Source organism: Camellia sinensis, chromosome 6 (genome assembly GCF_055761805.1).
Source record: "Camellia sinensis isolate YWXY chromosome 6, ASM5576180v1, whole genome shotgun sequence".
NCBI classification, from domain to species: Eukaryota; Viridiplantae; Streptophyta; class Magnoliopsida; order Ericales; family Theaceae; genus Camellia; species Camellia sinensis.
Window position 1 is genome coordinate 176,735,661 of NC_138966.1, and position 15,267 is coordinate 176,750,927.

The 15,267-nt window shown below is 35.9% G+C and overlaps 1 protein-coding gene across 1 annotated transcript; it reads right to left on the reverse strand.

Moving 5' to 3' along the window:
* Positions 1 to 10,043: 10,043 nt before the first annotated feature.
* LOC114278790 (glutathione S-transferase U7) lies at positions 10,044 to 11,849 on the reverse strand. The gene is made up of 2 exons (XM_082875517.1): positions 11,356 to 11,849; positions 10,044 to 10,580 (listed from the first exon to the last, which is right to left on the reverse strand). The coding sequence occupies exons 1-2, from the start codon at positions 11,668 to 11,670 to the stop codon at positions 10,206 to 10,208; spliced, it is 690 nt and encodes a 229-aa protein (XP_082731643.1). The 5' UTR covers positions 11,671 to 11,849; the 3' UTR covers positions 10,044 to 10,205.
* Between the last annotated feature and the right edge of the window lie 3,418 nt (positions 11,850 to 15,267).

Sequence of the window (15,267 nt, forward strand, 5' to 3'; positions counted from 1 at the left end):
ATATATATTTAAAAATTTATATCTACATCTCATTTATTTTCAGTTGCTTATTGCTCCCAAGTTCTATACTGGAGCTCACAATATATAATTGTATCTACACTACACAATATTTTTGTTAGTATTTTTCTGTCTAAATTTTTAGTCTCTAGCATTATTCTCAAGACATCTATTTATCTCTCTCTTATTCTTAATATTTATTTTTCACCATGGGGTGCTATATAGATGAGGTTATCAACTGCTAGAATGAAAGGGGGAAAACAAATTGTGTTGGTGAATTTCTTATTATGGAATTTACATACTGGTCACAGCCTGCTTTATTTAACATGGGATTTAACTTTTAAATCTACATCTTATCTTTTCCTTTTACAAATCTCCGAAATTAGTTATGTAATAAATTAGGAAGGAAAAAAATTATTTTTAGACACAAGTTATTCACTGTGGATTGTTGCAGACCCATCAAAATCATGAAAACAGGTAATTGCTCTTAAAAAAATTATGTTAGTGAATCTCTGATTGTGGTATTTACATAGTGATTACAGCCTACTTAACTTAACTTAATGTGGGGTTTAGGTTTAGCTTGTATCTCCATCTTATCTTTTCCTTTCACATCTTAGCTCTGGTATTAGTTAGCTAATAAATTAGGATGTAATTTTTTTATTACTACACGACAATTACCCACCATGAATAACCCATCAAAATCATGATAGTAGGTAATTTCTCTTTAAAAAAACTGAAGGACATAGAAATAAAAGCTAAAATATATTGAACTAGAATTAGAATTGGAGAGAAACCTTGCCCCTTTCAACTGGCATTAAATAAGTACTAAGACAATAGTACTGTTATATTTTTATTCATCATTAGTAATGTAATGTTCCTATTCATTAGTATTGTCATGTTCCAATTTTATATGCTTATGTATGCTTATGTTCAAATCAATTCCAGCTGAATGGAATTGAAGGCAATGCTGTTTGGGAGGTTCTTGTCACTGCAGGGTATGAATTCTATGCATAGAACTGGTGTTGACACAAAGGTTGTGGTAGATGATTGCCATATATTTACTTGATATTTTCTCAACTCTTGTTGTGTTTAATCTAGAAGATCTTGCACCAGGCAGCTCTTGGTTATAATTCATCTAGTTTTTCAATAAAATTTTCTTTTGGTGACAAAAAAAAAGAAAAGAAAAAGGGATGAAATCAATGATTCAGTATTTCTCAGTACTTATTGCATTGCTTTAATCAGCTTCATACAATGCTTTTAATCCCTTTTTGAAACTTATGAAATCATTATGAAGAGTTTGAGAGAAGTGCACTCAATTGATTGGTTAGAGCTAATAATAATTCAAATCCGGGCATTTTGCTTATCAATCTGCATTTGTACTTATCAATCTGCATATGTTAGATAAAAGAGAAGAGAAAAAAAGCAGAACGAGGAATTATAGAATGGAGCCAAGAAAGCGCAAATCTATTTGAAGAAACTACAATAAGAAAAGAAAGAAACTAGCCTGGGTTATATAAAAATTATTTGTCCATGGACTTATGCTGATAATGAAAGAGGATGAAACCGGGAATTCATTCTTTCATGTTGCATATCAAATTGGTTTAACCAATGCAGCTGTACACTATTATTATTTTATTGCCTTTTTACGTTTTCTTTTTGAAACTTAGTAATTGATAATGAAAAGTTTGATGGAAGTGTACCCAAATGAATATGATTAGGCCTAATCAAAATCTTAATCGGGGAATTCACTTACCAACCTGCTAATTTGTTGCAGGATGGATGATAGTGTCTTAGTGCCCTGTAATGAATTAAGTTGTTCATCCCTCTATGCTCCTCAGCCGTGATAGTTCAAGCATATTGGAGATATTTGAGGCGCACATGTTGACATATAGCTCTACTTTGTCTGGTTTAGTGTAAGACATTAAATTTGTATGTAATTCAATTGCTTGTTTGGTTTTCACTTTTGTGTTACTAAAGCTACTAAGTAGGTTGTTCATGTACCTCATGTTCTAGCTAAGAGCATCAACATCAAACTCGGTATGTCCTTTTGTTAGCTATTTGTGATGATCAAACTCACAAATGGCATAACTTGCATATGGTACACATCATTTAGTATTTCCCAACCAAAACAAATAAAAAGATTATCTAGAAAAATAATTTGTAGTCCAAATTTAATTCTTATAGTGGAGCCCACATTTAGAATGTACCTATACCTCCACATTATTTTTGTTCATATTTTTTCATGCCTGTATTTTTGGTTCCTAGTAGTACTTTGGGAACATCTATTTATCTCTCTTTTACTAATTAAATTTATTTCTCACCATGGAGTGCTATATAAATGAAGTTATCAATGGCTACATTGAAAGGAAAAAAAAAATTAGGTTGGTGAATTTCTCATTCTGTCATTTACATATTGATCACAAACCTACTTTATTTAACTTTTAAATTACATCTTATCCTTTCCTTTTACATAGCTCTGGAATTAGTTATGTAATAAATTAGGAAGAAATTTTTTATTTTTACACAGCAATTACCCTCTGTGAATTGTTGCAGGCCCATCAAAATCATGAAAGTAGGTAATTACTCTTAAAAAAAATTATGAAAATTTTTCTCTTAGAAAATAAAACAAAAGAGATAGTGAACTACACTTAGAATTTTTATTGATCATTACAAATGTCATGTTCATATTCATTAGTACTGTCATGTTTCAATTTGATGTGCTTATGCTACATTCAAATCAGTTCCAGAAGACCATAAAGATGAAGACGATGAAGATGAAGAAGATAATCGAAGGCATTGCTGTTATGGAGGCTCTTGTCTCCGTTGAAGCTGAAAGGTTTAGGTAGTTATTCTTGAAAGTGAAGCTCAACAAGTTGTTTATGAGTTAAATTTTATGCATAGAACTGGCGTTGCAGCAGAGGTTATGCTAGCTGGTTGTCATATTTGCCCTATCTTTTCGCAACTCTTTTTTTGCTTATACTAGAGGATCTTGTAACAGGTGGCTCATGATCATGAAGTAGCAAGGTTTGCTCTATTTATGAATGTGTATCTACACTGATCTTAGGCTGGTTTGACCTTTATCTAGTTTTTCAATAAAATTTTCTTCAGTGGAAAAAAAAAGAAAAAAAAAAAATGAATGAAATCAGGGAATCCAAAAGTTTGAAAAGTTTGACGAAAGTGACATGGTTAGAGCTAATAAAAACTGGAATCCAAACATTTTTCTTATTAATCTGGAGAGGAAACTTGGCCCTATTGAGTGGTATTGAATAAGTACTAACACATTAGTATTGCCATGATTTTATTAAGTAGTAGTGTCATATTTTTTACTCATCAGTAGTGTCATGTTTCAATTTTATACATTTGTGTTATGCTCAAATCAATTCAAGAAGAAAAATTGAAAAGCAAGATATGATTTGATAGCTTAAATTTAAGTAATAGTTCAAAGAGGATGAAATTTGGAATTCATTCTTTCTCATTGAATATCAAATTGGTTTAATCAATGCAGTTGTAGCTGCATACCATGATTTAATCCTTTTTTTTATTTTTTCTTTTTGAAACATGGTAGTTGATAATAAAATGTTTGACAGAAGTGTACCCAAATGAATATGATTAGGCGTAATCAAAATCCAAATCTGGGAATTTCATTTACCAATCTGCTAATTTGTTTCAGGATGATGAGAAGGTCTTAGTGCCCTGCAATGAATTAAGCTGCTTGTTCCTCTTATTTTGTTGGTTCTAATCCTTTTTGTGGTTTATCGGGAAGGTCTGTCAAAGTTGCTATAGACAAGGCTAAGAAGCAGAGCAGATTCAGCCTGGGTAGTGCATCCCTCTATGCTTCTTCAACCTTGATGTCCAGCTACTTCGGAGGAAGGTGTATATTGTCTGTAATTTGTTTGGTTTATTGGATTTGGAAGACATTAATTCTAGATGTGATTTTTGATGGGAATAGAGATGACCACACCACAATACGGTGTGACTCTCCGCATCCGATTATTTCCCATGGCTTGGTGATTGATCCTTCGCGCAAGGAGGATGTAAATCTGGAAGGTTTGGTTTGAATTTAAAATGAAGAGACACAATTGTATGAAGCATAGTGACTATTGGGTTTGGAGACTCAATATCAATGGTTGTAACCATTGATAAAGAGATGTAGCCTATAAATAGATGGCTGGAACAATGGAACTACACACCTGGAATTTCTAATTATTCTCTCTTGTTGGGTATACCTCCTTATTGGAGTGTGGGACCCAATTGATTTATTAAAAGAGTTTCAATTTGACTTGATTTAGGTATAATATATTTTTATATATTATATTTGTGGAGACCTAATTCAATTTGGTAACAATTAGGACTTGTTTTTTAAAACCCAAATTTTAATATATATATATATATATTGTTTTGGGTGTACCAAAAAGTGTGAGATAGATTGTTTTTCCAAGAAAAAAAAGGGACGGCGGCTTTGTTTGTGGGTGAAATACACTTTTTCGAAGTGCTGCGGCTAATACAGTGCATTGGAAATCAATCAATTCGGTGGGAGTGCTTTGGTGCATCTTCGGCTTTCGGTTTTGATTTGGTTTGTTATTTTGGGTCTTCTTCAACTCTGGTTCAGAAGATTTTGGTTCATCCATTTGGTGAGGTCTTTCCTCTTTGTTTATTTGTGATTATTTGGAATTCACCTAAGGGTGGTTTTGTGAGACCATTAGTGTCTCGTTTGTAATCGTTTGGAATTATTTGGTTGGTAGTGGAATTGGATTTCGATCCCGTGGACGTACCTCACATTGAGGGAACCACGTAAAAATTCTTGTGTTGCCTTTGATTTAATTTTTCCGCATTAATTTTTATTCCCATTGATTGATTTACTTGTGGAGAATCACATCGATTTTCCCTAACAACTGGTATCAGAGCTTACGATTTATTTGAGTTTATTTATTTGTGTAAATCAATGGAGGGGAATGTGGGTCGTATGTCTAGCTTCAATGGAAGCAATTGGGTAACTTGGAAAACTAAAATGGAAGACCTATTATTTTGTAAAGATTTGTATGGACCCATTGAGGGTGATTCTGGCAAACCCGAGGGTATGAAAGATGATGAATGGAATAGGCTTAATCGAAAAGCCGTTGGTGTTATCCGTCAATGGATTGATGACAGTGTGTTTCATCATGTTGCTACTGAAACTTCAGCACATGATTTATGGAAAAAATTAGAGGGCCTTTATGATAGGAAATCAGCCACAAATAAAGCCTTTCTGTTTCGTAAGTTGGTTAATTTAAAATATAAAGAGGGCAGCCCTATTCCGGAACATTTGAATGAAATAAAGAGTATTGTTAATCAACTTGCTTCTATGAAAATTATTTTTGATGATGAGTTGCAGGCTTTGATGCTACTTAGTTCTTTGCCCGAAAGTTGGGAGACTTTGGTTGTGACGGTTAGTAATTCGGCGCCTGATGAAGTTGTCACAATGGGCCAAGTCACTAGTAGCCTGTTGAATGAAGAAACTAGAAGAAAATCAGCAGGTTCCTCTCATTCGGAAGCATTCGTTGTGAGAGGTCGAAGCAAAACAAGGGGGAGGAGTAAGACTCCTCATGGTCGTGATCAAAGCCGTGACAAATCGAAAGATGGTTCTTTTTCAAAGAAAGACATTGAGTGCTATTATTGCCATGAGAAAGGGCACATGAAGCGGGAATGCCGAAAGCTCAAGAATAAGGAGAAAAGGCGTGATAAAAGTGTGGATAAGAAGCAAGAAGACACAACAGCAGTTACTACCAATGGTGATCTCATGGTCGTTTGTGAAGATGATTGTATCAATTTTGTGGGCCAAGAGAGCAATTGGGTGATTGATTCCGGTGCTTCTTTTCATGTGACTTCTCGAGTTGATTTCTTCACTACCTACGCCGAAGGAGATTATGGTTTTGTTCGAATGGGTAATGAAGGTTTGTCCAAGATTATTGGCATGGGTGATGTTTGCTTGGAAACAAATTTGGGCTGCAAGTTGTTGCTTAAAGATGTGAGGCATGTTCCCGACATTCGCCTCAATTTAATCTCTACCGGGAAGCTAGATGATGAAGGCTACAACAACAAATTTGGTGATGGAATATGGAAGCTCACAAAGGGTTCCTTAGTGGTGGCTAAGTGTAAGAAGACTCATACACTTTATTCGATGCAAGGAAAAATTTGTAAAGGTGTTGTCAATGCACTTCAAGATGATACTTCTACCGAATTGTGGCACAAGCGGCTTGGCCACATGAGTGAAAAGGGGCTGCAAGTTTTGTTCAAGAAAGAGCTTCTACCCGGTTTGAAAGGTACACATCTTAAAACTTGTGTTCATTGTTTGGCGGGTAAACAACACAGAGTTTCTTTTCATAAAAATGTTGTTTCTAGAAAAGAAAATGTTTTGGAGTTGATTCATTCTGATGTTTGTGGTCCTTTAAAAGTTAGAACACATAGTGGTGCACTTTATTTTGTTACTTTCATTGATGATTATTCAAGGAAAGTTTGGGCTTTTCTACTAAAAACTAAAGATCAAGTTCTAGAAGTATTTAAGCATTTTCAGGCCATGGTTGAAAGAGAAACAGGGCAGAAATTGAAGTGCATCCGATCAGACAATGGTGGTGAATACATTGGGCCATTTGATGAGTATTGTCGTAGCCAAGGTATTCGGCATCAAAAGACAGTTAAGAAGACTCCTCAACAAAATGGAGTTGCCGAGAGGATGAACCGCACCATTGTGGAAAGAACAAGGTGTTTGCTTTCACAAGCTAAATTGCCAAGATCCTTTTGGGGTGAGGCATTGAAGACAGCGGTTGACGTGATCAATTTGTCACCCTCCTATCCTTTGAATGGTGATGTTCCAGAAAGAGTTTGGACCGGTAAAGATGTATCTTATGAGCACTTGAGAGTGTTTGGTTGCCGAGCTTTTGTTCACATTCCAAAAGATGAAAGGTCCAAGCTTGATAGTAAGTCAAGACAATGTATTTTTCTTGGCTATGGGCGTGACGAATTTGGGTATAGATTGTGGGATCCGGTCGACAAGAAAATCATTCGAAGCCGTGATGTTGTGTTTCTTGAAGACCAAACAATTGAAGACTTTGGCAAAGGTGATCAACCGGAGCAAAAAACTAGTGATCTCATTGACATGGATCCATCTCCTTCATCTTCAGTTGATGATGAAAACGGGGGAGATGTGCAGCCACCTATTGAAGATATAGAGGATGATGCTATTCAAAATGAAGTTGAGTCAGAAATTGAGGAAGAACATCCAACTCAAGAACCGCCACCACAACTTGAGTTGAGGAAATCTACAAGGGACCGACAACCTTCAAGAAAGTATCCTCCCAATGAATTTGTGTTGATTTCTGATCAAGGGGAGCCGGAGAGCTACCAAGAAGCAATTGAGCATGCAAAGAAAGGTGATTGGAAAAAGGCCATGGAAGAGGAGATGAATTCCTTAGTTGAAAATCACACTTATGATTTAGTGAAGTTGCCTAAGGGGAGGAAAATTCTGAAAAATAAGTGGGTCTTCAAATTGAAGAATGATGGCAAGAATCTGAGGTACAAAGCACGTCTTGTTGTGAAAGGCTTTGGGCAAAAGAAAGGTATTGATTTTGATGAAATTTTCTCACCGGTTGTAAAGATGTCTTCTATTCGGGTTGTACTTGGCATGGCTGCAAGTATGAACCTTGAAGTTAAGCAACTTGATGTTAAGACCGCATTTCTTCATGGTGACCTTGAAGAAGAAATTTACATGGAGCAACCGGAAGGCTTTGTGGAAAAAGGGAAAGAGAAATTTGTTTGTAAATTGAAGAAAAGTTTGTATGGTCTCAAGCAAGCCCCGCGGCAATGTTACAAAAAATTTGACTCTTTCATGATGAATAATGGTTTTTCTAAAACCACTTCGGACCATTGTGTGTTTGTGAAAAATTTTCCAGATGGTAAATTTATTATTCTTTTGCTTTATGTTGATGACATGTTAATTGTGGGTCAAGATTCTACCATGATAAACAGGTTGAAATTGGAGTTGAGTAAGTCTTTTGCTATGAAAGATTTGGGACCGGCAAAGCAAATTCTTGGTATGAAAATTGTTCGTGATCGCAAAAAGGGGCTGATTTGGTTGTCTCAAGAAAGCTACATTGAGAAAGTTCTTGAGAGGTTCAATATGGATAAAGCGAAGCCGGTTGGTTGTCCACTTGCGGGTCGCTTCAAGCTTAGTTCGAATCAATGTCCTATAAGTGAGAAAGACAAAGAAGAGATGTTGAAAGTTCCTTATGCTTCAACAGTTGGTTCTTTGATGTACGCCATGGTTTGTACAAGGCCGGATATTGCTCACGCAGTTGGTGTGGTGAGTCAGTTTCTCTCTAATCCGGGTAAAGAACATTGGGCAGCGGTAAAATGGATTCTAAGGTATCTTCGAGGGACTTCGAAGGTGTGTTTGTGTTTTGGGGATGGTAAGCCGATGCTTGATGGATTCACAGATTCTGACATGGCTGGTGATGTTGATTCTCGGAAATCTACTTCGGGGTATTTGATGACTTTTGCAGGGGGAGCTGTGGCATGGCAGTCTAAATTACAAAAATGTGTTGCTCTCTCAACTACCGAAGCTGAATTTATTGCCATTACAGAAGCTTGCAAAGAAGAGTTATGGTTGAAGAAATTTTTGCAAGAGTTGGGTTTGAAGCAAGAAAAGTATGTGCTTTATTGTGATAGTCAAAGTGCTATTCACTTGAGTAAAAATTCTACTTTTCATTCGAGATCGAAACACATTGATGTGAGATACCATTGGATTCGTGATGTGTTAGATTCGAAATTGTTACAACTCGAAAAGGTTCACACAGATGATAATATTTCAGATATGTTGACAAAGACTTTGTCGAGGGACAAACATTTGAAGTGTCGAACTTTGGCGGGTATGGTTGATCTCTCCACCTAAGTCGGTAGGGGGAGAATTGTTGGGTATACCTCCTTATTGGAGTGTGGGACCCAATTGATTTATTAAAAGAGTTTCAATTTGACTTGATTTAGGTATAATATATTTTTATATATTATATTTGTGGAGACCTAATTCAATTTGGTAACAATTAGGACTTGTTTTTTAAAACCCAAGATTCAATATATATATATATATATTGTTTTGGGTGTGCCGAAAAGTGTGAGATAGATTGTTTTTCCAAGAAAAAAAAGGGACGGCGGCTTTGTTTGTGGGTGAAATACACTTTTTCGAAGTGCTGCTGCTAATACAGTGCATTGGAAATCAATCAATTCGGTGGGAGTGCTTTGGTGCATCTTCGGCTTTCGGTTTTGATTTGGTTTGTTATTTTGGGTCTTCTTCAACTCTGGTTCAGAAGATTTTGGTTCATCCATTTGGTGAGGTCTTTCCTCTTTGTTTATTTGTGATTATTTGGAATTCACCTAAGGGTGGTTTTGTGAGACCATTAGTGTCTCGTTTGTAATCGTTTGGAATTATTTGGTTGATAGTGGAATTGGATTTCAATCCCGTGGACGTACTTCACATTGAGGGAACCACGTAAAAATTCTTGTGTTGCCTTCGATTTAATTTTTCCGCATTAATTTTTATTCCCATTGATTGATTTACTTGTGGGGAATCACATCGATTTTCCCTAACATCTCTTTGTTTTCACTTCGGGATTGTATATTATTCTTGCGTGATAAACGCCCTCACGGAATTATCGATCTTTGCCATTGATTGTTTTTCCTTCAATTTTTGCTTGTTAAGTTTTCACTTTACTGTTACTCAAGCTACTTGGTGGGCTGTTTATACAGCTCATGTTCTAGCTAAGTCTGCTTTCAATAAGTTCTGTTATGTTCTTGTTCAGTTTTATATATTTATATATGAACTCTCTTTTTTTCCCTTTTCTTTTTGAAGAAAAAGAAATACCCTTGAAAGTGCAACTCATTTTGAAAAAAAAAAACGACAATGAGAATAGGAAGAACCAGGATGGGTAATAAAAAGGAAATTCTTTGTCAATGGATATTGCATAAGAAAATATGCAATTCAAACTATCTATATCAGAAAATATACAACTGACAGAACATAGCAAAACTCATGATTGTTTTATTACATTGCCAACAACCCATACCATTAGGTAAATAACTAATTACTAGCTAGTTATGTATTCCAGTGTATTTTCAACATTTATTCTCATCTTCATCAAGTGAAGCAAGCGAAAAACAACTAGAAATGTTACAATTTTTAATCAGCCTTTTCTGGCAGCAGCAATGAGGGATGCGATTTCTTTGCTGCGCTTTTCGAAATAAACAATCATCTTATCTCTGGGAGGCAACTTGTCCTTGATCACAGGATGTTTGAGAAAATTGTTCATCCAAGTAGTGGTGTTTGGGAATTGGATTTGGTCTACAATTTTCATGGATCCAACTTCCTCCCAAACAGGAAGCCAATAAGAGATCCATCCAAGTGCAAGGTCCAAATACCCAATGCTTTCCCCTCCAAAAAACTGTGTCTTCCCTTTTAGCTCTGCTTCTATCTTCTCTATGGCCTCAATGGATGCTTTCAGAGCTCTTTCCTTCTCATCTCCTTCTGAGCACATAGCCATCCATGCATTTTCCAAAAGCTATAACAAACATGCACCAAAAAATATTAACCATTCATTCAAACATTTAGGTTTAAAATAAAAAAATAAATTAACAAAAAGAAGGGTAAATTACAAACATCATGATATTTGCTTAAAATATAAACTATCTTATAAAATTACATCTTGCCCATTTAAATTTTTAATTGCAGAATAAATGACTCATTTCATTAATAAATGTTATATCTGATGCATTCAAATTTTTAATAACATCACAAATGACCTCTTTTATTAATAAATTATTAAATCAATTAATAGCTTTTAGTAATGTCACAAAAATATTTTATTAAAAATTTTGATAATTTTATTGTTGTATAAGAGAGTAGTTAAAATTTTTATTTTTTTTATTAATTTTGTTAAATAAAAAATTCTGATAATAAAATATTTGTAATTTTCAAAAATATTTGGAACAATCTGTATTTTAAACAAATATATTTATACTACATGTAAAAAAAAAAAAAGAAAAAAAAAAAAAGAAAAAAAAAAGCAAGCTATATTACATCTTTCTTAGCAAAGAAGCTATAAGTAAAGAAAATACCACAAAAAAAAAAAAAAAAAGAAGAAAGAATTTAATTAGCAAAGATTTTACAATGGAAAACACATGAACTCAAGAAGAAAAAACAAAACCCAAGAATACTATTTTTTTTCCAATTTCCAAGCTACTAATTGAATCAATAGTAAAGCCAATAATCTATTTTAAGGATTCAAGATTATTAAAAAAAATGGATAATGAAAATTTAAGTCAAGAACAAATCACCTTCTCCTCGGCGAACTTAGTCCAAAATCGAACGATGGCTCTTTGATAAGGATCTTGAGGCAACAACGGACATTGTTTCCATGTCTCATCGATGTACTCGAGAATTACAAAAGATTCAAGGATCACCTTCTGGCCATGAATCAGTACTGGGACCTTCTTATGCACTGGGTTCAATTCAAGAAGTAAATGACTCTTGTTGAAGATATCTTCTTCAATGTATTCATACTCAACACCCTTCAGTTTTAGTGCCCACTCTACCCTGAAGGAAAATGGGCTAACCCAAAATCCCAAAAGCTTTACTTTCTCACTTGCCATTGGAGATATAATAGATATGTTTGTTGCTTGGTGCTAATAAGTTCTCTTATATACATGTTCCAAACTAGACTTTGAATCAAACTTTGCATCATTAGACGCCAATCTTGACTAGTTGTTGACTCGTGGGGGTGGGTTAGGTAGCTCAATTCAATCCATCACAGTAACTAGTCTTGCAGACCAAGTTTATTTATCAAAAAAAAAAATATATATACATTAATTAAAATTATTTTTAAATATATATAATTTAATTACACATACTTTTCAAAATATCTTAATTATTTATTAATTTGATCAAAATTTATTCATATCATTATTCATATCAAATGATAATCACACAAACACAAAGCACATTTAAAAAGTTTCAAATTCTGTCATTATCAAAAACGAGTTATAAATAAATATATATAGATATTCAGGATCTATTTGTAATTATCCCTTTCCTTTTCATTCATTTTCTTATGTTGAATATTACAATGGAGGCCCCAAGCCAAAATCATTTTTTTTTTCTTGCGAATGCGAGCGTTGATTGGTCTTGATTGTTGAATATGATGCCAAAATAGTGCCGAGTCATTTTCATTGTCAAAAAGTCATTTATTGAATTCTTTATGCAGAAAATTTGCCAAAAATTCATCCATCACCGTCACATTTAAAAAAGTTTCAAATTGGTTTCCAAACCAAGTATTGTTTTCATCATCTAAATAAATTGATTAAATTAGAACAGAATGGATTCTATGAACAATCCAGTCTGGCCAATTGCCATTTTCGTGGGTCTCGCTTCTATTAGCTATTATATTTTAAGGCACTGGCTTTCCTCCGGTCCCAGATCAGATTGAAAGGTGTTGTTGGATCCGTGGGGATCTACCACAGGTCTTGTTTTAATAAAAAATTACGTTGATCGGATATCGATAGTTACGTGATCAAATCCGTTTTGTATAAAAAAAAAAAAATAGACGGTGAAAAAATAACGGTTGATAGAAAACTGATCCAATGAGATAGCTATTGAGATCCGATTAACGTGATTTTTTACAGGCATATAGTACTCAGCGAGTTATACATATTGAACGGTTCGAATTATCGAAATAGGACCAGTGATGGACCTCCATGGGCCCAACACACCCTCTAGTCCGATCTAGGACTGGAGGGAAACCACACCCTATATTTAATTTTTAAGTTTATGTGTATAGATTATGTTGGAAATTGTTGGAAAATTCTAGGTAAAATCAGAATGTTTTTCTAAGTTTGGTCTATTTTTTAGGCGAGTCTTGAGTGTCGATTTTTGCGGGTCTAAGTGGTAACGCGTTGTATGCCGCGCTGTGATTCACATGATATATTTGGTTGCTCAAAACCACGACCGAGTGAATGGAAAATTGAAGCCAAAGTATGCTCCATGAAAATAGAATTTTGGTGGAAAATCCTTAAAGGTGGTAAAGTGGTTGTCCTACATTGATTTGGTGGGAAGTTTTGAATGGGTTTATAAGGCATGGGATTGGAACTTGGGGTGTGCCCCAAGGGGTGTGCACCTGTTTAATTCAAAACCTACAGCCGCCAATACATCTATAAATAGACTAGTTCCCCATTTAGATTTCTGTTTGTAGACGTCCCCGAACGCCCCGGGAGGAACGAGTCCCGTTCTGTTCATTTGGGGTCACTACAGCTCAGGACTCTTAAATTGTCACGAGTCCCGTTCTGTTCATTTGGGGTCACTATAGCTCAGGACTCTTAAATTGTCACGGTTCTTAATCTGAACCAAAGAGTCCAAATCCGGCAAATCATTTTGAGAAAACAGATTTTTAGAAATGAGTGCCAAACATGGACTACTTTGCCAGATACAGAGTCGCCACCTGTAACAAGCCCGCGGGGGACCTCGCTACAGCTCGGACTCGACTTTGTAGTCACGGTTCTAAATCTGAACCAAAGAGTCCAAATCCGGCAAATCGTTTTTAGAAAACTGATTTTTTGAAAGAAGCGCCAAACATGGACTGCTTTGCCAGATACAGAGTCGCCACCTAAATATTTTATTTTGGGAAATTTAGGAAACCCTGACTCGGTGCCAAAAGGCCACGTGTCCGTCATCACCAAAGTTGCCTCGGCTCGGGAACTTGGGTACGATTGGGGAAGGTCACTTCGTGAGCACCCCCGCTCGCCCGGTCATAGACCGGCCTCTACTAACCATGATATCTATTTTTGAAAACATTGTGAATTCTTATTCCGGTTATTAGCCTAGGTTACTATGTGATGCGCACAACATACAAATATAGACCGGATTGTCTGAATTGGAACGAAACATTTCATGTTTATTTTTGAAAGAGGTTTTGCTACCCGCAGGTAGGCTTGAAACATTTGATGATCTATTCCAATTCAGATAACCCAACCTTCACCCACAGGCATTCAGGTAGTTATATCAGATAAGCACATAGCCTCATGGTAAGCATGCTATTCATGGCAGTCACTCACACGCATGCAAGGATGTTAAAGCATAAAGCTTACCGAGTACTCCAAGCCAAAACAGAAACTCATTAGAAATCATGCATGAATCCTAAGTATACAGAAATGCTTAATGCAACACATGCAAAATGCAACTATAGCAGGCTCGGCTATTCTAAACATGGCATATGAGATGCTACAACTATCATGTATTCAATTTTAGAATTGAAAAATACAATGCAGTTAGTATGATGCGCCGAGCCCGGTGCATGCAATACAGATGAATGATGCAAACATGCTGTCATACTGTATGCTAATTTAAACATGCCCTAATCTAACCATCAAAAGCGGATAAATAAAAGGGAGAAAGACGTGGGGTTGGAAGACATACAACACACACACGCACACTTATTACAGTTGTGCCCTCGCGCAGAGGGTCCGAATAAATATACAGTCCAAATATTACAGTCCCGAATAAAAGAATATTACAGTCCAAAATATTACAAAATCCTAATTAATTAATGAATTAACTAAGAAAGCAAATAAAACTGGCGTGCAAGCCAGGGACTGCCTTGCTTCTGATGGATGATGCATGTCCGGATTGTCTTGCGCGGAAATCCACCGGAATGCCCCAATTAGCCTCTGTTTACACCTGTTCTTGAAATGCGTGCCAAGCCCCAAAAGGTTGCTGATTCCTGGTTTTGCTGCAACAGAGAGCAGGAAAGGGGCATAGCAATGTATTTGCACAGATATATGCATGTCTCGATCCTCGTGCCACCAATCACGCATACCGAGGCATGATGGTCGAGGAGTCGAAATGCACAACTCAATATAGGATGAATGCACATGAAACTACAGCTAAAACCTAACTCCATCATGGATAATCCGGACTGTCGGTGACTGGGGAATTGAGAAACATTCCGTCACTCGGAGTACGAAATGCACCTCGTTTCCCGTGCCCGGGCTAACTCCTATCCCGAACACGATGCAATATGCACGATATGCGTGAAATGCAACTAAGATACAATCCTAACATATACAATGCTATGAAAATGAGATGTCTCGAAATACGTGCATGCGGGCACGCAAACCGAGGCAATGGCAAAATGTTATGAAAATGAGGTGCCTCGAAATACGTGCACGCGGGCACGCAAATTGAGAAAATGACATGTC

Coding starts and splice junctions, on each gene's coding strand:
- LOC114278790 (XM_082875517.1), bottom strand. CDS start 11,670: ATGGCAAGTGAGAAAGTAAAGCTTTTGGGATTTTGGGTTAGCCCATTT. Junction 10,581..11,355: donor CTAAGTTCGCCGAGGAGAAG/GTGATTTGTTCT, acceptor TGTTTGTTATAG/CTTTTGGAAAATGCATGGAT.